Genomic DNA, 25,824 nt, shown 5'->3' with positions numbered 1-25,824 from the left:
TACATGTGTATTTTTTAATGTGTAATCTTAATAAAATATGAATCAATAGCGTGCACTATATTATACGTTTTAGTTGTTGAATTATTTCGAATATTCTCGATAAATGTCTTGTATTGACATGTCAATGAATATACATTTTTGAACAATGAATAATGTTAATGTTTCAAATATAACAAATTTATGTGTTTAGCAATAAAGAATATTTTATTTTCATGAAAAATAAAATCATGATAAGTTGAATTACTTAGTGATATATGCTATTTTGAATGATATTGTGTGTTCTATTTTAGAAATTAAGAAGCATTATTGCAAAATATTAAAGCAATTTTACCATTTTAAATTTATTGCTATATGTTTAGTTTGTGTTATCTATATTTTACTGCGCATTTTTAAATATGGCATTGAATACAATACTACATTGAATACGATACCTTACCAAATGTAATATTTTATTGAATATGATGTTTTATTGAATACATTATTGCATTGAATATATTAATGTTTGTGTAATTTGGTTTGAGTACAATGGAGTACAATGGAAAACATTATGGAGTACAATGCTGAATAGTATTTTGAATTACAAATAACTATTGATTTATATTCAAACATTGAAATTATATTTGTGTTTACATTTCAAGGAATGATTAAAATAAATGAAAAATATAAACCAATAATAAAAAGAAAAGGACTTAAAAGACATTTACGAAATGGGCCTCGCGTTATCGTAAATGGCCCTCGCGTACGTTATTCTTAGAATTCCGCGACAATGTGTGTCCGAGTGAACTTACGAACTGTTCTTCTTCAATGTGAACGAACTTAAAATGACATTAACCCTCTATGGACTAATGGAGTGCTGTGATTGCTGTTGTGTTGCACTATGGTTATGAAGATTTGGATTCCAGGGTTCTTGCCCACTTCTGTGGTACTATCAGTGGACAGTCCGTTGGCGGCCATCTATAACAGTATGGACTGGCATGAATTTTTAAATCAACCCTCGTATTATTCCAACAAATTCTGGGAAATGAAACGCAACCAGTTAACATTTGGAGAAGAATAATACTCAAGAATTTGTTACCCAAAAGGTGCCTCACTTTTCCAGACAGCCCTGCTTCCTCCCGTCAGCCTGTATAAGGAAGAGGAATTTTGCTACTCTCGAGATCAACGCCCACGCACCAAGCCCTCATGACGATGACAGATTTTTACGTGACAATGTGAAATCTATCAATAATCGTCAATCGTACAACTTATTGGAACAATCAGTGTTTTTAATGTGATTTCTATTAAACTATTAATCATCTATTATATGTTATTAACAATATAATAAAGCAAAAACTTAATGTTTTCTACGAACTATATTTTAATTTGTTAGTGTATTCTTACGCTGCTACCTAGCAACGATGAAAAGCGCAAGAGAGTATTATTCATTCAACATGTGAGAGTGTTTATACCTTGAGAACAAGCAAAAATGTCCTACGAACTCCCAAAAGAGAGAGTCCAGAGAGTCGCCGCGTGAACTGAGTGTATCAAGTATCTGTTTCCACCAAGATTAGAAGAGTCCCCAAAATTATAGTGTTTAAATTATCAAAGCATCATAAGATGATTTTAGCACGTAATACTAAAACTTAGCCGGACAGACCATGAAAACCACAAGATGAAACAATGGAAAAGAATCAATGGCAACCCCTTGCAGCATAATGGAAGTGAAGTGTCTGTAGTGAATTGCATAGTCACTAACCGATCCATCATATTCGTTCGGTCGTAAACTTCGCGTATTATTTCGGTATCGTATCAGTTCGTATACCACAGTGATTGGGCCATCCTTTTTTTTCTAAGTGAAACCTTGTGTTTTTGTGTTCTTATACGTGTGTAAATGCTCTATTTCCATTGAAGTTAAAAGTTCAATGTAAGTGTTTTGCAAAATATATTTTTTTTAATATGCAATGAAAAGTAATATTTAATAATTTCAAAGTGTGTGATCTATATTGTCTCTTTCTCAGCGAATGGAGGATATTACCTTCTAATAGTGTATATGGCCTAGAGTAGAATTAATCAGGTAAGTTATTTCTAAGCAGTGGAGGGCAAACATTACTTTCGTCTCCCACTACCCATCTGGCGTAAATCTCACATGACTGCCCCACCTTGTATTCTTTTACAGGTATTGACCAATATATCTTGGAGCTGACGCAACAGCGACGGTGGGTATACGGCTAATGACTCTAGTTGGTGTAACGCCCGAATCCTAGGACCGTGGAAGTGGTGTTATTTGTTTCGTTACCAGTTTCTTACTATAACCTATTAATTTGTGTAAATGAATGATAGTTTAAGGAAGACTCTTAAAGAAATCCAAGGTTCGAATCCTGATTACATTATAAGTTGGTCTTCGCAAACTGGAACAAGCAAATATTAAACCCACTCCTCTTATAATGTGTGTTTTCAAGTTACCTTTAAAAGTAAAAGCAATGTAACACTTAGGACAGGTGAACAGTGTTTCACGAATACGTATGAACACGCATATGTGTTTTCAAGGTATGTTTCTGAGTTCGTTCTCACCGCACAGCGAGCAAGCGTGTAGTTTCTCAAATCAATCAGAAATCATAAAACTACACGTTAACTTTTTCCTTGAATGCTTTGTCACTAGGTGGGAGACTGTGCTCCTTTCCTGATAAGAACAATGTAGTTTTTTTTTTTTATAAATCATATTCGTAAAGGCAATACCACAGTCAATACAACTACGTGGTCATTCTCTGGTATGAAGAACCATGAGACTCCTGAAGTTTGATTTTTCTAGAAATGCTCTGCCATACAGAGTACATGTATGTGTTTTTCACCAGAATGAGCAAGCTTGTGAGATTCGAAGTGGCATTTCCGAGTACACGCTCTGCCACACTAACTATAGTGTATGTTATCCGAAAGAAAAACGTGGCTTTCCCAGGTGAAATTCCTAGTAAACGGTTTGCCATCGAGTAAGCACTTATGTGGTGTTTCTCGTGGATAAAGAAACATAATAATATTCAAAGCCTTTTTATTAGTAAACGATCTTCCGCACCAGTTCAAATATGAGGTATTTCACTTCAATCAGAAAGCATGTGCCTTCTGAAGTTCGATTGACATATAAACGCTGTGTCAAAGAGAATAAAGTACGCGCTTATACATCTGATGAGAAAGCATGAGACTTTTTAAGAGCCATTTCTGAGTAAACCCCCAGCCCCTTTGATGCTTTCTGGGGATACGCTTTGCCACAGTATAACATTTATATTGGGTTTTCCTTGAATAGAGACGCATGTGTTTTCAAGGTGGATGTGTATGCAAATCCTCCTCCGCATTGGAAACAAGTATGTGATACTTTACCTGATGAGAAAGCATGTGGCTTTTCACTCTCGATTTTTGAATACACACCATGACGCACTAACTAGAAGTATGTTTTTCAAATGAATGAGTAAGCACGTGCCCTTCCAACAATGATTTCTCAGTATACGCTTCGCTAGTATAAGCATTTATGTGGTGTTTCCATTGCATGGGAGACGCATGTGCCTTTTGAAGGCCGATTTATAGGTATATATCTTGCCGCACACGATACAAATTTATGACTTTTCACCTGAATGCCTAAGCATGTGGTTTTTCAAGCTATTTTTCCGAGTATACGCTTTGCCACAGTGTACGCATTTATGTGTGTCCCCTGTATGAAGACGCGTGTGCGTTTTCAAATTACGTTTAAGAGCAAACGCTTTGCCACAGTAGGAGCATGGATGTGGTCTTTCACCGGTATGAACAAAGATGTGTGATTGCAAACCAGTTTTTCGAGTGAACGCTTTGCCACATTGGAGGCAGGAGTGCGGAATTTTACCTGTATGGAGAAACATGTGGCCTCTCAAGGCAGGTTTTTGAACAAATGACTTGCTACGTTGGGTAGAAGTATATCGTCTTTTCTGCATTTCGTTTTCTGACCTCGATTTTTGAGTAAGCTCCTTATCGTAGTATGACGGCTTCTGCAACAAATCTGTTGTATCATTTGATAAATGAACTGAGTAGACAGAGTTTTGGATGCAGGCGGTGGCACAAGTCTGATTTAAACCAGTATTTAATGTAGCATGTGTTGAAAGTTCGTCATTCTGGTGAACTGTTCTTGCGCAATCATACAATTCTGGGATTACTGATCTGAAAAAAAAAAAAAAAAACATGAAGTGTTATCGAAGCTGAAAATAATAGAGTAAGAGTCAACTTTATTTAACCGTCTTCCACAGAAATACGTTATTTACTCTTAAGACAACCTAACTTGTATCTCCTTTAGAGTAAAGAAAATGAGTGATATTTTGAAATATAAGAAAAACTGCGGTATGTTCCTTAGTGAAATGAATTATTTGACGATTTTTTCTCCCACTTTACTGTTTCTGGCAATTAATGAAGATACATATGAAACTGGCAATGAAAGATCATTAATATATGTGAACTCCAAGGAGATATCCTAGAAAAATTACAAGGTTGTAACATTGTGTAGTCATGTTAACACGCGGAAATTATCACCGTTTTTTAGAAAACTTATGCAATTTCACATGTGATGTATCTAGGTAAAATAAATAAAATATAATGAAGAAAAAACTTTCATCAACGCCTAAATGATCAGTATCGCATTTGTTGGCTTCTCTTATTAAGGCGGAATCCTAGCTGCAAAAGGGAATTTTTTCTTTTAAGGTCCCGAAATATTTATGGGAGTCAGGAAAGGTAAATACAGAAAATACAGTTGATGAGAACTACGAAGAAATGTAGTCTAATTAAGAAACTCTAGAAATTCAAATCTTTATATAGGTTACTCGAATAGGATATGTAGAAATACGTATGTATTTTCCATCACAGGAACTTCATATATGTGGGCAATATCTATTTTCAAAACTTTGAGATTCTTTTACATGGTAGAACGTACAAAAAGAAGTTTCCAACACCTTACTCAGCTCAGCAGAAACAAATTAAATGGAATACGATAAATAGTTTATTATATAAAGTAATGTAATTTTCAATAAAGACATACCGTTTGGAAATAGGTACTTGCATCCTTAAGTGAAAGATCGAAGGAGTAAAAATACAAAACGAATTGCTATATTAACATCACAACCAAAAAAAAATAATAATAATAATAATAATAAAAATTAAAAAAAACATTATTTGCGTATAACAAAACAGAAAATAAACATAGCTGAATATGTAACGGAATATAATAAATATAACTTTTTTAAAGAACATCATATTTATTACGAGTTGAACAATAACAAAACTTTATTTTTCTTCTATTACTATTTCATTGGTATGCATAAAATGCTCTGTGTCTGCGTATTAACGTATGTTTTTTTAAGTGTAAACACACACAAAGCTTTTAAAGTTGTTACCATATACATTAACTGTTAAGGAAAACATAATAAATTGGTTTTGGTTGCATTCCGGAATTTTTTTCACACCAATGAAAAACGGAGCGAAAATACTTAAAACGGACTCTTTTAGGTTTCGTTCAAAAACTTACCATCCGAAAGTATGAGTTTACTAAATCAATCTTTCTAAGATATAATTATATTTCCAATAGTGTTAGGAAAATGAAGAAGTAGAGAAAGTGAAAGCAGGCCCAAACGAATAAACTAAGGAAAGACAATGTTACACATTTAACTGACAACGAAAATTGTTGATATCACGTGAATAAAATGAATGAATTATGTCTAATTGAAGAAAAAGCGTACAGTATATCCTTGGTTTTTTTATGCTGTAATATTGTCAGAATTAAGATGTACAATGATGAACATTAGTAAAAGTTAATAACTTTTATTTAACAGGTAATATTTTAATGTACGATCTTAAAATGAGTTGTTTCTCTATCTAGAAAAACTGAAAATATCACAAGTGTTGCCGCACAGAAGCTCATTGCTCTCTTGTATCCTGACAATTCGTTCAGATTCATGCAACTCCGTCAATTTGTATCTTTAAAAGGTAATGATGATATTTGCAAGAAGTGCCATCGGGACTCAAGCACATGACACTCTATCCCTGAAGATCATATTTAGATGTTAAATTAATAGTTCGAAAGAATCCGGAATAGATCCATCGAACAACTGTGTCAAGTTCAATATTTGCTGATTTCAGGACAGTATCCTATCATGGTGAGCATTGGGATTTTGTTTATGGATTGCCGTCAAAAGACTCTTTCAGTGCAAGAGTAAACCCAATTAAAAAATCCAGAAAGTTGTGTAGGTAGGCAGATTAATTTTTGGACCTAAGTTGGTAAAATACACACGCATGAGTACAAAACTAATAGAAGTACATTAACTAGGATGGGAATTTCAAGTGTGCATCCTGAACTGTTCTCACGTTCCTGTCCTTTTCCTAGAACTATACTTATATCCTTTACAGAACAAATCTTCCCAGAAAAGTTCTACACTAATATTTTTTTTTTAAAGTTGCTCCTTAACTTAGCCTTTGTAAGTTAAGATTGTCAAATTCTTGACAACTTACTGCGATTTACTTAGTGTATCATATTTTACCCCCTTGGTAAATAAGAGGTCAGATTCCATAATATTGGCTGCGATTTAGCTACCGTTTGTGTTGTGCATACATACCGGCACAGGAACGGATTATGTTAGTAGATTAGTCTTTTCCGTCTGTTGCAGATACAACTAAAGACGTTCCTTCCTAATATATACACTTTAATTTTTGCTACTTTTTTTTCTATCAGATAGTTTTCTATCTTCTAAACCCAGGCACACATTCATCGAAGTTAATATTGAAAAGCCTTGCCTCTTCGAATACGCTATATCTTTCCAACCTTCCTTTGATAAGGACACTGTAGATTAAGCAATACTGCGGTATTTTAGTATTGGAGCGAAATTTACCGCCATCACTGCCATGTTTTGTACAGCTATTTCCTTTACGGCCTTTATTTATTTCTACGTAATAATTCTTTCGTGATTCATTGTCTCATCACTGTGTAACCCTTAGATTTGATTTTCTGTTTTGTTTTATATGATAAATGAAGCTCTATTGGCTTTAAATAGACAGTCAATGCAATCTTTACCTTTTCTCTTAGCTTGTTTAGATTCTATGGAAATTCTTTCTTCGTTGCTTCGAAATGTGTTGCATTGCCTCTGATCTGGAAGATTATGTCCTTTCATTTTCAGTCAGGGAACGACGTTATGCCTATAACTCGGCTGAGTTAGTTCTTTCAAAATAACGACGCGGAATCTCAGTTTCTAATGTTGTTTGTATACCAACGTCCCTCTGATACTTTAAATGGCATATGGATTACCACTAAAACTTTTCCTCTATTGTGAAAAATTAATGTTCCCAACTTCGTGCATAACACATACCCTCAGATCTTACTCAAAGGAGCCGAAGTATCTGTAGATGAGAAAGACTTCACCACACATATTGCTTTTCCTGTCATGATCTTTCTTTTATCGAAATGGAATAGAGCACTCTTTGTCTATAATTACTTGTTATGTTGAAAACAAGCAGAAATAGACTAGTCTTTGATAATAGCCTGTACGTTCCTACGTACCTGTGAATAGAGTAAACGGAATATTTTAAACAGAGGGGGTCGCTCATTAGAAATACTTATATCTAACATCACCACAGGGGTGTAGCCAAAGGGGGCCAGGCCCCCCCAAATGACCAGGTTTTAAAACATCATAGTAAAATTATCTCGCTTCATTCATTTAAAAGTAACAAAGTTTATTGACAATTAATAATTTATGGTAAAATAGTATGGAGAAATATTGTTTTTCCATACCGATCGAAAAAACAGTATAGTATCTCTTCCTTATACCGATCGAAAAACAGGATACTTTTTTTGTGACAGCAGATTACACAATTTACTGCGATTTATATTTGACAGTTTGAAGACAAACGTCTTAACAAGATACTACAAATACAGCCATAAAACAAAGGTATTAAACTGATTTGTAAGTACAGTATATTTTTATATGCTTTAACAAGTGTTTTAAAAGACATAGAGGATGGAAAATTTGGTGAGAAACAATGCTTTTATTCAATTTGGATTTCATTCGCTTTCTCTTTTATTTCTACTCAGTGTAATAAAATAATTATGTTTTTTTAAGTCAAGAATAATAAATAAATATTTTTGTCAGGAAACTATAAAGAAATTAAGTGAAATTTCAAAGAAAATCAATCTTGTGTAGATAGGTTCTGTATACAAGGTCTTAAATTTAAATATAAAGGTAACCAAGAAAAGTTTTGTTGCTTTTTTCACCCACCACCTTCGAACATCGATATGTCACCTAACCTGGAAGATCAAAAATAGTCCCCATGAGCATCGACAACCTTCTGAAAACGTTCTGGAAGGCCATGGAATCCATCGCGGTAGAACTTGATGGGCCGTGAAACGAAGAAAGTATCAGGTTCATTTTGGACTTTTACTAGGGATTTGAATTGGCGTTTTCTAAGGTGAATGTCCAACGAAAGGAACAGGTGATAATTGGACGGTGCAATACCCTGGGAATATAGTGGTTGCAATATTGTTTCCCATCCAAGGCGGAAAATGGTGTCCTGAGTCATCCTAGCCACGTGGGACTTAGCGTTGTCCCGTAAACGAGGACCCATTTGCAATTCAGAAGTGATGGCTCCAGAGTTTTTTTGAGTTTTTGTTGAGCACAGCTCAACTGCTGACACTATACAGTTGCATCGATACTCTGATCAGCTGGTAGCAGTTCCCGATGCCCCAAACACACAGAAGGACCTTCTTCTGGTACAGTGCTGGTTTCGGCTGTTTTGAAATCGGTTCATGGGATGCTAACCAATGATGACGGCGCCGTGGAGCTTCGTATAGGACACACTTTTTATCACATGCCAACGCCCTGTCCAGAAATGGCTCCGAAACAGTAAATAAAAACAGGCGACTGCCGCGTTTCCTTCTGGCCCGGAGTCAAAATATGAGAGACTCATCGACCCAACTTGTAGTGCTTCCCAAGTTGATGGATGTGCTGCCGAATGATTTCTCCACACACTGAATTGTAGTCCCAGTTTCTCTTTGTACATTTGTTGGTCTTCTGGCACGTGGTGTTTTCGGGTGTTTCGTCATCGTTCTTAAACTTGTTAAACCATCGTTGCAATGTCCGCGTCATCATGACACTCTCACCAAAGGCCTGGCATATCTTCTGTCCCGCTACAGCGGCGTTTGACCTCCATTTGAACTCGTTCAGCATACATGCACTTATGACGCTCTGTGGATGTCCCATGTTCCCTCTGTCTTTACGCAATTTCTCGGTGTGTCTGAATTGCCACAACCAGGTAATATGTTGGATATACCCACACCAACAACTGACGTTCACCTTATCTCCACTCGCATTCAACTCACGTTGTGAGGTCCAATTGAACACAGACCTCCACGAAAAGGGACAGAACTTTCTTGGTTACCTTTAGTTATGCACAAAGTATAGCGTTTGGACCCGGGCAATAGTTCTTGATTTAGCATCATAAAAACTATCTTGAATATAATTTATAAATAATAATAATAATAAGCTAAAATAGTGTTTTTAGTTTTCCAGAAGGAAACCAAAATTTTCCTTTCTTTCAGGTCTCCAAAACCCTAGCAGCAACACTTTTTTTTGCTTTGTACATTGTAGCTGGCCCCCCTCAAAAACGACGGCCCCCCCTACACAAACCTGCTGGCTACACCCCTGCATCACCATGAAGTTACATCGAGTCAAAGTAAAAGCGCTTTGCTTTTATCATTTACACAAAAATAAACACAAATAATTGGATTTTGCATTTCTTGTATTCCTTCTATTTTCTTGTTGGAAACCAGTCACATTTTTCTATCCGAAATCCCTACAATTTAGACTCTTATCGATAACACGTGTTAATTACTTCACCATTTGTTTTGAACATCATTTGTGGATCCTACTTTTTTTTTTGTTTTATCGATTCGCACCACAGGCTTTGTTTCCAGATTATTTTCCGGAATACTGCGTTGTTTTATCTCTTAAAAGACATCATTTCTGTACAATATGAAGACATTGTGATTATTTACTGACTGTTCTTTTTAGCGCTGAAATTATATCCACCAATAACTACAAACAGGGTAAATTCTCATGTAATTGTTAACAGCTCACAATTCTTGCTTAATATGTCTGACAGAGTATTGTATTTAATCTTAGTTTTAACTTTCGTCAATTTTATCAGATGGAGGTGTATGAGCAAGAAATCTACTATCATTCAAATATGGTTGACTTTGAATGCCAAATTCATTCTCGCTGACATAGAAACATTAAATTTCCTACCTTTTATCATTTTGTGTGCTTTACGATTCCTTGTAGTGAGTATACAAGATTGGTGTAGTATGTTACTTTCTAGCATGCTACACTGGATTTTATATTACTGTATGAACTCAGTGTTATTTTCCTGGTAATATTTGGAAGTCTAAATACTTTGCACACACTTATGTTAAAGAAGCCCAGTACCGTATTATAGTTGTTGAAACATTCTTACGGAAAGTAAGTTTCATGGTGATAAGTCTGTGGATCGCAAAAAAGTTGAATGGAATCGCCGTAACTACATTTTTTTGGAATGAAAACTATGTCTTCGCAATAGATATGAAAAATTCCACTTCTTCGAAACATGTAGGCGAGCCAAGTGACCCGCTTATACCTTACAGATATGTGACTGAACTTCTGGTTGTTAATTGAAATCATTTACTGTCTACTATTTTTAGATAAATACGTAGCTAATTACTACTAAGTTTTGATTTCATATTTTCTGGTTAGTTTACAGTGCCATTACCTGAGCAGAAAATGTGCGGATAGCGATTAGAGTTTTCCGGCTTTTGGACACATAAATTGATGTCCGGCTTTGTACCCAAGCCGGACGCGCTTTTTCCCTCCTTTTCGAGTTTGAAGGCTAATTAATATAACAGGTAAACAAAGTTTGAAGATTGTCAGAACGGAGATAGAATAAATAAGTTATTAGTACCACGATTTAGCGAACCAAATTCCTTCACTTGACTCCTTGCTGTCTGCTGTTAGATAGCTAAAAATTGATGATTTTAACATAGATGTATTCTATGATGAATATTGTTCACTGAAGGAAATAATTTCATCTGGAAATTTTCAGGATTTTGTATCTCATAAAGAAACGTATTCATGAATTTTTAAGGAGTGTTCGTCTTATCTTACATTTTCTTCATATCGAATTGTAATGCAGAAGGTGAAAGAATATTCCCAAGAATGAAATTATTTTGCATGGATGTTAGAAATAGACTTAGTGTTGATAATGTGAAGGCTGGACTTCAAATCTGTATGAATTATAGCAGTGATGGTTATTGTGAAAGATGTTTGTGCGTGATTTTTTTAAAGTCAGTGTCCTTTTTATTTTACAAATCTTGCAACCCTAATAGCGATAAAAAGGCAAGCGGGTGATTGTTGTTCTGCACTCACGATATGATCGGTTTGATGTCCTCTCAATTTTCATTGTGCGTAGCTGGAAAGTTCGTTTTTCGTTGTGTTTGGGAGGATGAGGTTAAATTTGAGTTAGGGGTATAACATGACTAATGGTGTTTGAAAAAAATGTTTTCTGCAAGGGATATTTTTTTTTAGGAACAACGTAATTCTGTTCTTATTCTTTTTGCTACTTCTCGGGGAGACCTCACGTTTCTCAAAAAATCAGTAACTCCAGACAACTCCTATTTAAGCATGAAATGCATCGAGTCTTTTCCTACCCACCTGTGAGTAGGATACTTCAATTGGTTCAAACAGTCCCAAATTAATATGATCGATTTCATACATATTAATTTCATCCATCCACATCCGATTGCCTCCATCCATATTCGGTCCAACTGAAATATTGTGCAAATTCCTATTGGATTAACTATAGTGAGCGTAATATATTCATATGTGAACTGAGACTTAGCGTGTGCAAGGAAGTTCAGTCGGGATCCTGATATGCTAAACCATACACTCATAACATCAGTACAGAAAGAAATTGATATGGTATTCGAACAAATTATAAACTTTTGTTTTATTATATGAAATACATTAATATGTAAAACGATTATGCTAATACTTTTATTGGACGAAATTTACACAGAATGTTTCTACTGAACCCAAATGAAAAACATAAAAAAAAGTGTGCGTTTTTAGAAAGTGTGATTATGTCATCAAGAAACTACTCATTACAGAATTAAATCAAGCCATGAAAAAATCATCCTGTGTGTCGCGTTACAAGAAATAGTGAATACGAAGTATTTACATTATTCATATAAATCCAGAATATTTTCCGCGTGCGATAAACCCGGTAAAAGAGCCAAATGTTGTCCATTTTAAACTTTCAATACATAAAAATGATGCGTTAACGTAAGTGTGTTATAACCAAAATTTATTACAGTGATTTTCTAGTGTTTGAATAAAATTTAATTTCAAGAAGTATAATATTTTACTGTGTTATATAATACAAATAGGGTTGTGTTAATGCTTATTTCTCATAGTAACTGTGTCGTTATTACGTTTTTCCCAGGTAAAGTTGAAATGTGCCAACAGTGTTTTCTTTTTGTAGCCATTATTAGTATATCTTTACTATGTATCCATTTTGTGTAATGTAGGCTGGTGATTCTGTCGTTTTGAATTACGCATTAATATGTTACGCCATTATTAATGCAACCTGTATTTCCTCCCCTTTCGACGCTATACGAAACAATACTCAAATATAAATCTGGGGTATATGAGATGATCACCACATAGGGAATATAGGACTCATTACGATTTCGTAGCTACTGAAAGGTGGAGTTAATCTTCCGTACTTGGAGTCCTGGGTGTTATTTATTTTAGTATTGCAACGGGGAAAGATTTATACCACAAACACGATTCTTATTTCTATGTGTTACAACAGTTCGAATTCCAGTGCAATACGCTACAGTATTAGCTGTTACTTAAAACTGTGATGTCCAAGAAACGAGCTTCATACCCAATATACGACAATGACAATTTAAGCCACGTTTTCCCTGGAATTTTGGACACATTATCGTTGCCTTGTCAAAGAGGGACAATAGGCATTGAACTCAATACTCATTACATAGTTGACTCGGACAGGAACAAACTAACATTACAGGGGTTGAAAATTGCCTAGTATTTTGAATGTTTATGTCCGTTTAAACCAGTGGTGCTCACCCCTCTCATGTCCATGACGCACCCCCTTCAATTGCCTATCCGTAGGTGTTCTTTCATGAAAAAAAATTTTTTTTCGATTAATTTTTACACCCTCTCAAACATATTTATATAGATTTTTAACCCCCCCAAATATTTCAATGACGCAGTTTGCGTCATAGCCCCCCCTTGTGGGCACCCCTGGTTTAAAACATTTAATATATATATCACAATGTTTTTCTTCAAAAGCTTGTATTCGACAAAATTGCAACTGAAATATTTTTATCATCATATCAAGGTTATTCCACAAGTTCTTATTTTTAATCTATTCGAAGTAATATGTGATACACATGTTTATACAGGGCCATGGAATATGTTGATAAATTATTTCATTAAGTTTACTTATATACCTTTTTCCTTCAGATCTATATTTCTAACATATATACAATACACATCATATTTTACATCTATACAAGTAGTATGTTTTGCATATGTTTAGTCTCATAAGGTGCATCTTCTATCTTTAAAGAAAAACGTTTATGAATGTTCACCATAAAAGCTACCTACATTTTTTTTTATTCATTTTTATTATATGCACAGCATGGCTAAAACAACCTTCACACAATAATTTTAAATCCTTGACACAATGATGCCTACAAATTACAGTATTAACGTCTTGTATATGATTATCATTATAAAAAAGTTTTAGCTGAAAAATATTGTATTAATGATTTTGGGGGAATACCTTCATAAGAATAAAACACGCACTTAACATCTTTATAATTTTACCAACATATCCAATGCGTTCCAATAATTTCAGATTTATCTAAATTTCCTATGCGGCACACTTTCTATTTCTAGGCTTTTAGGCAATTAATCACTCATAAACACATTTGTACAATTTTACTTTTAGTTATTTCATAAACCTCTCTATGTCGACCAGTGGAGTATTTAAGGGGGACTTCCGGGCTTAAGCCCCCCGAAATATTTACTATATTAAATTAAACGAAATATTTTGCAGAATTTTCAAATTTCCAGGACTAAAGTTAGCAAAGCCCTCCCCGAAATAAAATAATAAATACGCCACTGATGTCGATGTTGTTAGTGGCTTTAGTTTTTTGACTTTCTACTTCTAACTTCACCGCCCTCTTTTGCTTTAATTGCAACATTGTGTGTCATATTCTGTTTTAATTCTTGTATATTTATTATTGTATGTATTACAGTTATTTTAACACTTGGTGCTAATCCTGGTAAAGAACCAGCAGTTCCTATTGCTGCAAGACTGGCAGGTGCCGAAAAATAAAAACTTTAATATATTATTTTGGTGAATTATTAATATTTCATTTATGTTGTATTCCTGTTTTTATGACTTTCATTTTTTTTGTCTTTATTAAGTTGTTTTGTTTTGGTAAAATATGATCAATTTTTGAAATAATTAACTCATTATGACGAACAGAAAGGGAAGCTTGTTTAATTGAACACATTACCTATATTTATTATGGAGAACATCCTTATAAACGCTATTCTGATTTTAAACCCATACGTAAATTAGCTTTCATTGTTAACGCAGTTCTTAAAGCTGGTAATTTTCCAGTAATTAATGATGCATCTTTAGCAAAAAGTCCTGCCCATACTTTATTTTCTAATTCTTTGTAAGGTGTTTAGAAGCTGTATCTCTATTATCTCTGTAGTACATATCATGCTCAATGCAAGCTTCATCTTAAGAGTTTATAACTTTATCTCCTCTTTCTAATCCTTTTTTAATCTTGGTACCCGGACCGCAGTAAGAAATTCCGGAAAGTGTTATTCAAATGGGAGTTTGAAATCAAATTATTAATCCTTTACCTTTGCAATTCTTTGGAATAAATTGCGAGAGTTTAGAATTTATCATATCTATAATGCCTACTTTTTCGTTGTAAAATTATTACCAGCTTTTCTTATCCATCAATAACAATCAATCTATTAACATAGTGTACCTTCACATATACTTTACGCAATTCTGTGTATTGTTAAACTTCTTTACCAGATTTTGGTAATTTCTTTTTTAAATACGTTTATCGTATAAAAATAAAACAGAGGAACTATCATATTCACACTAGACAGTAAGACGACGCCTTACTGCAGCTCGACTTTATCATTCACGTCCAACCACGAGAACTGTTCTAACAATAAAACGTCTAGAATGGGCTCAGACGAAAAATGTTTTTCAAGAAGCCTACTGAGATGTTTTTACTTGGACTAATAAGAACTTGCTCCTTTCTGATCAGCACGGGAGAATGATATTAAACACGTACCGAGGAATATATCGTCTACAACTACTCATCCACATCTAACAATATAGAAGTGTTTCAGCTCATTTTGGGGCTATATGACAGCTTAACGTCGAGAGAGATCGTTCCTGTTCCCTGATGTACGACTAATGCAACCTAGGCCTAAATATTGGAAAATATTCTTATTCCACCCCTCATCGAAAGAGGAATTCATTTCTTGCATGACATTCATACATTGAGGCACACTGAAGTATGGTTAGATTAGCAATAAGTTTGAATAAAATGGCCTCTCAACTGGCATATTTTCATTATATTTATTTTATTTATTTACTTATTTAACAATCACCAGATACAGCTCAGAGGTCATTTTATACTGGATATCTAACAACAATAACAACAATGGAAAGGATTTGGGAAGGTATCGGCCAGGGCCTGTTTAGTAGGTATCATCCCGGCATTTGCCTGGTAGGACTGAGGAAAACCCTGGAAAACCCGTCAGGATGGTCGGCAGCGGGAATCGAACCCACGACCTCACGAATACGAAGCCAATCAAAAGCATCTTCGGATGTTCATGGTTCAGGAATGAGAAGGACACCGACGAAACCTTCAAGAGAAAATGCTGAGATTATTTCGGGAAACACGGACCTATATGCTCGAATCCTGCGGCTAACATACCTAAACGTCTTGGTCCTAAACACCGAAACTGATGATAGTAAATATCAGAGTTCTCTTATTATGAAATATTTACAATTTATGGCTCTTTTTCGTTATTTGAAACGAAGGTTCCATCCAATTATAAACGACTGAAAAAATTATTTTTGCTTCGAATTAATGAATTAGATCTTATTGATGTTGAAATAAGTATAAACATTTATTTTTGTCAATATGCCCAAGTGGCCTTTGCAGCTAGATTTGCATATTAAATTTGATTTTTGAAAATTAAATTTTAATTTTCCTTGTTTCCTAATCAATGCCAAAGAATTGTTTTATCCCGGAATTACGTTTTTATTTCTTCTTAGAATGTTAAATTTTCTTTTCACTAGTGAAGCTTTGCGTTCATGATGCAAGCGAAAATCTTTTTTTATATCTTACATTTCGACACGTTCAAACGTCACCATTAATACCAAGTTAATTTTTAAACTCCCAAGGAAAGCACATGTTTCTTGATGAAATCAGTATTTTACTGATGCTGTCTTAAAATAGAATAATAACCACCCCGAATAAAGTTGCGGAAATTTTTTCCCTTATTAATACGCAATATTCATACTAAGATATCCAACTGAAAGAAAATATATATATTTAAGAAAATTGATAGGCGAATACATTGTTTTAGCTCTGACTAATTTCAACTCAAATGAATTGCTGTAATTCTGTGATTTTAAAACACACTATACATTCTATTTCATAAAATTTGATAATTTTTACAAAATTTCCGGCTAACATTTCAAATAGACATCACCCCCATTATGACCAATTTCGACTTAAAACTGTAGAGATAATTAGGAAACCTCAGAACAATAAAGTCCATATCGCGTCAAACTCAAACCCATTTTCGGGGCCATGGTGGCCCAATGGTAGAATCTCACTTCTGGTGCATGGGGTCCCCGTTTCGATTGCAGCTCGCGCCAAGTTAACACTGTGGTGAACAAACACTATGTGCGTGGGTTTCCTCAGGATTCTCCCGTTTCCTACTACTTTTTTCATTCCACCATTTCCTTCATTTCTCATCAGCAGTCTACTTTAGCCTAGCCGGCATAACCGTGGGACGTAAAACGTAAAGATTTAATTTAATTTCATTTCATTTTCCAAACCCATTTTCTCGAATGTTTAGAGGAAAGTGTTTTTGAATCAGTGGGGAAGTATAAAGTTCAATCTCTCATTGCCGACTGTTTTAAACTAAATCAATGGGGATGACTGCAAAGCTCCAGAAATAATATACGCAATATTATATCGGAACAAACTACTTTTACGAAACTCACATTTTTAATTCTAAGAAAGTTTTGTGCTCCTTATTCTGGACTGTTTTCACCCTAAGAAGTGACAGTTGTGGATAAGCTGCAATTAACATTTACACCATAATTTTTAAAAATCAAATAATGTTTACAAATATTGTCGTAAAACTTTTTAAAATTTAAGAAAGGGATAATTCATTCTCCACTTAATGACTGATTTTACCTCAATGGAGATGACCAAAATGTTTTAATGAAAATATCTCAATATTGCATCTTAATTGAGTCATTTTGGTGAAACGTATGAAGGATAATTATTTTGTTGTTATGTTCTTAAGTTATGAAATTTCTAAGTTTGGAAGCTTGCGCCCTTTTACATGCTTACCCTTTAACTGACGTGCATAGTAAATGCAATAGTATGTCAAAACAAATGGATTATATATCAAAATAGAGTAATCTTAAGGGAAAGTACGCTGGAAATTTTCTTCACATATATAAAATTACCTTGGAATATGGGTTGGATATAGTTCCCTTACACATAAATTTCCACTGATTTCAACCTAAACCAATTACTTCGGAAGGTTGAAAGCAGCTACATTTATACCTTTATTAAAATCAACTATAGGTTGTAATGCTGTTCAATATAGTTTAAACGAGAGATTTTTTTCTAAAAAGAAAAATTAATCGCTTTATATTCTAGAAATTTCACTAACAAAAATTTCGAGAAATCACAGGGCCGTTAATGTACCTTCTTATTATTGAATGATTTTTAAAAAAAGGGGACAGAATTGCGGGAAAGCCTCCTAGTATAAACACTATGACTTATGAAAATCGAATTATTTTCCGGAAAGCTATCATGAGAGTTATTATGTAAATCTTAGGAAAGGAATTAAGTCTAATCTCTTATCCTGGACTGATTCCAAGTCCAAGTATTAGGCACGACTGCAAAATCTCAGAAACATATATTCCAAATTCCAAGGAAAGCAAATATTTGCTCACGAAAGTTAAATCAAAGTTAATTTTTAATTAGCAATATAGATCCACCTCCTCATTGTTTAGTGATTTTAAGCATACACAGGGTAAATCAGTACAAAGTCTCAAATGAAACCTACATTTTGCTACAAAATCAAAGTCAAATATACATATTTTGAAAACGAACGTGGAATATATTTATAATTAATTGTGAGGTTCCGCTTTAACTATTGACAGAATATTCCCATGAGATGGGTTGATTGGGAAGCCTAAGGGAAAAATTACGCCATATATATATGGGGAAACTTCAATTTGGAGTAACTTATTTTTCAGCCAGCTTATCCCTAACCGATTTTATCCGTAACGAATGCGAATATTTTATTGGTGTCGGATTATTCTTACGTGCTTCATCTGAGAAAATTGTTTTGTATCTGTATGTGCAGTCTTGCATTATAAGGTGGATTTTATATTCTTATACTCCGTTTCCCCTGATGTATTGCACTCGCAACAATAGGGTTAACTTGGAAGATTGCACTAAGGCATATTTCATTATAAACGAATCAGTGCTACGGAAACATGTAGTATACAGATAGATGGACTCACAAATATGAGTTGTGTAAAAGGGAAGAAAATTGTCTCAACTATATTTTGTAGCTATTGTCGTATTCATATTCCAAGTTGTGTCTATCGCAACAGGTTACCTACTTTATATTTACTGTTGATTATGTGTATGCATAACCTGATTAGACTAGGGCCATCGTAACCTGAGCTCTGACAGATCTAACATCGTGTAAGTTGACGACAGTGTTGCGAACCGTCATAGCAAGAAGAATCAAAGCGACCACATGACAGAACGATAAAGGAATCGAATTACTTTATAACTGATTGAATCAGATTATAAGTTGAAATATTTACAAACTGGATATTTAAAAAAATAATCGTACTTCACTTTACTCCTCAACATTCCAGCACAACGTAGTTCTACTAGGCCTAAAATTATTGCCACAATAATGAATACTTTTTTCTTTTTCCACTTATTGACACAACTCTGTCCTTTTGACAAATTTGCTACGTAAATAGAAGTGGGGTTACATGGAACAACAACCGGTCCACCTACCTATCGCCGCAGGGAGTAGGTTTTCGTGGAATTAAAAGCGAAGAGGGTAGTGAGCCTGTACGGCTGTTCTAAACTTCAAGAGCAATGAATCATTATTTGGAATGTCAGGCTGAAATGAGTATAATTTCTAATGATCTTTGTAGGAAATTTGTTGACATAAGGAAAAAATGTACCTACATACTCTATATGTTACAGAGATTGTTATAATGAGCTTTTCATAAGGACTGATTTAGAAATTGAGTGTTTGGAAAGTAACGAACGAGATCCAGCTATGTTTGTCTTTTCGTAGAAGACATTTTTTCACCAATATGTGAAGGGGAGGATAGGTTTAGACCCTAGGTTGTTTCCATGGTAACCGAACAGTGTTGTCGCATTTATACCTACTCATTACTGTGAAAGTTTTTGTGTTGTCAGGTTGTCTTGATTTTTTGTGCTATCATCTCAGTGCATTGGTGTGAATATTGTGTTGCTATTTCCATTCTTCAGTCAAACATAGTTTGTATTCGTATTATTCACATAGACCTAAAATATAAATTTAGTATGTGTATGTGTGTGTGTTTGTGTTTATGAACACAATGCCTGAAGTGCGTAAGTGCGGAAAGGGGGCGCCCTTGACAAGTCAGGCACGGGAATTTGTTTGAGTTCTACGTCCCACGGTTATGCTGGTTAGGCTAAAGGAGAACGGGAATTTGTGTTTAATCTTAGGGAATATTTGGAGAAAGAACGTAACGACGGCCCTTTATTGCCATCGAATAAAGTGATTGAAAGAGTAGATTCAGCTTTATACATTAGTCCTACAACTGTGAAAATAATCACAAAAGAGAAGTGCCTGAAAGACCTCGCTGAACCGACGGAAATTTTATCCACCCTAGGAAAAAAGCGTAAGATTTCTACAGTAAATGGAATTAAATTATCTACAATTGAAAGCCATTCTCTAACGTAAGTAGTTTTCATTAATATATATATATATATATATAACATTACGGGTCTTAGCAGAGTCGTTCTGACGCGTGTTTAGTGTCATAGTAAAGAGTTGAACTGATTTTAAGTTTAACGTCTCTTTCAACAGCGAGGCTATATGAGACGTGGACCTACTGATTAACGTGGAATCCGAACCACATGAGCTCCCGCCGGGAATAGAACCGGGGTCTCCCATGCCAAAGGCGTACGCTAACCGCTTAGCTACGAAGAAGCCCGATCTCATACTAAAAGTTCGACTAACATATGTTTCCATGCAGTAGTCAGGCATTTAGTATGACGCTAATCATATGTTAAAACGACTCTGCATAAGGCCCTATGTGTTTAGAAGTAACGATTGTTTTCTTTACGATTTTGTAAACTATCTTAACGCAATACTAATTTGTTTGTTTCTTTTGTCTAATACTTTCATCAGGCATAATGTTAAATAATATTTTTGTTGTAATACATATATGATTCATTTCCACAAAATGTGCCCCTTGTTATATTTATATTTTTACAGAAGATAAATGTGGCAACCGCGTTTGATGGCACGTGAGAGTTGTCAGAGCTCTTCTTAGCGCGGCCTTACTCTAGTACATTGGTATGATTTGGGATTCGTGATTATTTCAGATGGTTTCTTGTCACTATAACATGGCGCATTCCCTTCTTAGAGATGGGTAAGTCCTCTAGCTGTAGAGGTTAGGTCCGAATATACTGAATAAGCAACCCCGGACAGACGACAAAGCAGTCCTCACAATAGGTTGATTGGAACCCGTTCAGTACTGATGATGTCAGAGACGGGAAAATACATGTGGGATCCAAACAGCATGAGCTCCCAGTGAATCGAATCCGGGTCTCCCAAGCTGAAGACCTGTATGTTAAGCATACAAAAACGAAAAAGTTTTAGTGGTCCTGCAGCTTGTGGGTTTTGTTTGAGATTAACACCCTCATCTTTTTAGAACGCTCCTTTGAAACAGAACTAATAAATTGGCATTTTAGTATGACTCGTAAAATGAATATAAGAGTTGAAACATGGAATATGAGAAGTGTTTATATGACAGATGCATAAAAATACGCAATGAATGATTAAGAATTAGAAAATAAGGGGGAAAACTGGCTGTTACAGTTATCGAGGTGTCTCTATTTGGTAGAAGCTCAAGATACTAAACGGAAAGGAAAGGGAGAGGACAGAAAAAATTACACTTTTCTTTAAAAAAATAAAAATACAATAGAAATCACAAATAGGAAAAGGGTTTTACGTACATTTCTCGACATCATCAAATTGATCACGTTCTAGCAGACAGAAGACAGTTTAGTGTAATTGCTATATGATTACTAAGGGAATGATACTGACTACTACTCGGTAGCAGCGATTATAAGGATATTATTGATGGAAAAAAAAAATAATCAGCGAGCAACTACAAAGGTTTAATATAAAAAATTAACGGAGAGTCCTGCGAGACAGGAATACCAGACTGAAATGTCGAATAGGTTCTCGGTTTAGGAAATTCCCAACTGTACTACTGTTGATGAGAGTTAGGTTAAAATTAGAGATAAAACATTTTACAAAACAGAAACTGAGGCAGACAGAAATATATAGAAACAATATATGATTCGACCAGAAATTTACTGAGTTAGCAGAGAAGACAAAGGAATCAAAAGTGTTGGCTACTAAATTCGAACGATAGAGGTGCACAAAATTTCACTGACATCAGGCGGAAAACTTACAAATCTTTTAGCACGAAGTAACATGATTTAATAAAAATAAAATATTTAACTTGAAGATATCAGTGAAAACAAAAATATTCAGGGCGTAGCTACAGCCATCAACGAATATAAGAAGGGCTATCAACATCGTTCATATATATGAAAGAAAATGGGCGGAGCAATTCTCATAAATAAGAGTAATGTTTTGAATACGTGGGGAGATTTCTTCGACAATTTACTAAACATGAAAACAAGATATTATGTTTCTAAAGAAAGTAAAATGCATATACAGTTGAATCAGATTTTAGAACCTAATCGAACAGAAATACAAATTTCTATAGGGAAATTAAACTAACACAAGTCTTCGGGTATCGACGAATGTCTTATTGAATTAGTTTTAACTGGAGGAAATATTTTTTAGAATAAAATAAACAAGTTTATTCTACATATCTGGACCAAGAATGAATTGCAACAGAAATGGAAGGAATAATTACTTTTTCCTCACAAGAAAGGCGAGAAAACTGGTTGTAATAGTTATCGAGACATTACTGTTTTCTCAACATTCTATAAAATTCTCTCAAAGATTCTGTTAGCAAGACTGATCCGATATGCAGATGAAATTATTGGAGACTACCAATGTGGATTTAAGCAAAATTAATTATCGAGCAAATATTACCATTCTCGCAATACTCGAAACGATGTGGGAATACAACCATTCGGTACATCTACTATTTATTGCATTCAGAAAAGTGATAGATAGATTAGAAGGGAACCATTGTGCAACATTCTCGTCGAATTTGGTATACTAAGAAGAGGTAGTTAAAATTATTAAAAATGTTTTAAATGAAACCGATAGCAATGTTCGAATGGGAAAGTACTTGTGCATTATTTCACGTCGGAAATAGTCTCTTTTTTATTGATACTTATTCTTGCGTTATTATTCGATTTTATCCTCGAACAGAATATAAAAAATAAATAAAATAAAGGAGGCAACCAGGCACTTACCAGATTGTGGCTAATCCTGATATCATGATATGATGACAATAGTAAGGACAATAGAAAATACGGAGGTTTCATTAAACGCCTGCAAGATCAAGAGTTCAGCTGTAAATACACGTAGAACTAGATATGTTGAAATTCACCAAGACCAAAATAGTGTAAGCTATGGATATTTTATAATATCAACTAATACTTTCGACAACGTGGATCATTCACATAGCAACGATTAACATTAGGAGATCAAAACCATATTTGCGAACAAATTAAATGTTGACTGAAAGTGTGGAATTCGTGTTATTATTCAGACTAAATTCAAAGTCTTCGTAACAACTGTCGAAACATTTAATGCTTACAATATATAAAATGGTAGTTTTGCCTACTATGCTCTATGGTTTTATGTAAGAAAGCAGACTGGAAGTATTTGAAATTAAAATTCTGACCCGAAAACTTTGAACCACGAGGGACGAGAATGGGAAATTTTATAGCTAGGAAATGCATAATCTATATTAACATGGTTTGATTCATTAAGTCTAGAAGAATCATATGGGCAGGTAATACGGCCCATTATTACATATTTATTATTTTATAATAATTATATATAAAAAAATATATATTTGAATTAATAATACTGTGTAATTATCATCAAAACATTAGATATAATTAAAGCTATTTGTCAAGATACTTCAGGCCGATAAGCTTTAAAGAGTCAAAGCAGATCTAAAATTATATTGAATACTACTTTTGTGACTACTTCGACGGAAAAAAGACTAAACTCAGTGAAGATTGGAATGGAACGGCTGATTGGCAGGTAAAAACGATACCAATTAAGCCATGTATTTAGTATTCCACCAATGCTAAACATCTTAAGTGTTAGGTGATTTTTATATTTTTCTTTTATGGAACTGAGCACATACCTAGGTAATTGTTTTGCTGTTTTTCTTGCTTTTCATTGCCGTTTTAAAATCTATTGCGTATACTCTATTATAAACCATAATCCATCTTGTTATTTTACCAAAATTCAGAACATTGTCAGTAGTAATATCTCAATTAAATGATGAAGAGAATTTAAGTTGGATGTGCTGGTTTTCTTATATATTCTAATACCGCAAGGAACAGTGGACGCAAACTTACGCTCATAATAATAATAATAATAATAATAATAATAATAAACTATAGAATAAACAAACTAAAGGATTCAAGTAAAATATTACCTTTGGAGTTCACATCCGTCTATCTCTTGCGCTATTTTGTTATTCAGCAATAGATCAGATAGTTCTAGAGATCCGGCACATTTTTCAATTTTCAGTTGTTCATCACAACTGGTTAAATGTATTTTATCATCCTTCATTTCCGGTTCTTCCTTCTTTATGGGAAGTAATTTCGAAGTAGAAGAAGCAGTAACACCTTTATTCATTATTGAATTATCTACTTCGACCACTGGTAATTTGCATTCTATGTTATTCGTGAATTCCACATACTTTTCTTCAACTGGCTTTTCCTCAAAATTTTTGTTTTCCTCAGCTTTGTTGACAATTTGAGATAACATAGAAATTAATTCACAAGTAATTTTATATTCATCTTCCATCATGATAATTGTAACATCTACTTGTTAACAATTTTCAAAAGCACTTTAATTGGTGTGTTTCCAAATAACAAACTGTTATCTCTGAAAAAAACATAAATGGAAGATCATTTTCAGATTAATGTTATTTTCACTTTACTAGCTCAAGAAGAAATATAGCCAATTATAAGTTGTATTAGTACATACATAAATCTATCTCTCTATATAAAATCAATTATCAAATTAAAAACTAGACGCTAATCCAAGTATTATAAGTATCAGTATCGGTTGATATAATAATATTAATTGTCTGAATTTGCAAGAAATACTTATGCCACTCGCGTTAAGGTAGAGCGCTTATCTCTGGTGCATAGTGTACCGGGTTTAAACCCTGCTCCTGCCAAGTGAACTTAGTGGTGGACAAACACCGTTTGCGTGAGTTTCCTTTTGCTTCTCCGGTTTCCTCCCACTTTCTTCATTCCACCATTTCATTCATTTCTCATTATCACCGTCTCCTTTAGCCTAACCGGCATAAACGTGGAACGTAAACCTCACAAATTTTCATTTATTTTTTTCAAGCCATAACAAAGACAGTTAATACATAACTAACATACAGACACACTTACACGCACACCATATTGTATTGTACTTATTTTAGTCCTTTCTTCATACATTTAGCACTGTATTACAATGCATGTGAAGTGGACACGTCATTTATATCACAAGAGTAGAAAGAAATAATATTGTGTAAATTACATACATTAAGTTAATAATTATGGTTGCATTTTGCATGATATCATTATTACAAATCAAGTTGCAGTAAGTAATTATTACCTACAGTGTATGTGGAAATCTTTCTATATCTATCTAGTCCTAAAGACAAGTAATGAAATTGATTTAATTAGATCTCATACACGTGCGGAATTAAGTGACACACTATCCTTTATGTTATTGTAACACATCCTGCTTTGTTGCAGGTAAACATGGCAAACTCTAGGCTAACCCGGGGAATAAGAAACATGCAGTCATTTTCTCCTTGGCCAATTGCAACATCGCTATCTTCCTGAAACTCGATCAGTCATTCGTCTTAAAAGTTCGGAGAGAACTGGAGGCTGCCTTGGCGATGTGGAAATCGTTTCTCACAGGAAACGACATTGCCAGTGCT

At 34.3% G+C, this 25,824-nt stretch overlaps 1 protein-coding gene across 7 annotated transcripts in view; it reads right to left on the bottom strand.

Moving 5' to 3' along the window:
- LOC145671313 (uncharacterized) overlaps positions 1-25,824 on the bottom strand; it is a 70,125-nt gene that overhangs the window by 35,763 nt on the left and 8,538 nt on the right. For 5 of the 7 annotated variants that reach the window (XM_081740295.1, XM_081740298.1, XM_081740297.1 and 2 more), the window contains exons 2-3: positions 24,310-24,764; positions 297-4,155 (exon numbers count right to left, since the gene is read on the bottom strand). In XM_081740295.1, coding sequence (XP_081596421.1) covers positions 3,582-4,155; positions 24,310-24,686 — 951 coding nt within the window. In that variant the 5' untranslated portion in view covers positions 24,687-24,764 and the 3' untranslated portion in view covers positions 297-3,581. Of the gene's footprint in view, positions 1-296; positions 4,156-23,104; positions 23,184-24,309; positions 24,765-25,824 lie in introns of those variants that run through there. The other 2 variants (XM_081740301.1, XM_081740300.1) reach the window with 2 other exon arrangements.

Source organism: Thermobia domestica, chromosome 15 (genome assembly GCF_964235325.1).
Source record: "Thermobia domestica chromosome 15, izTheDome1.hap1.1, whole genome shotgun sequence".
In the NCBI taxonomy this organism is placed as follows: Eukaryota; Metazoa; Arthropoda; class Insecta; order Zygentoma; family Lepismatidae; genus Thermobia; species Thermobia domestica.
The sequence above is the reverse complement of the archived record's forward strand: the minus strand, read 5'-3'. Positions and strand labels throughout refer to the sequence as shown.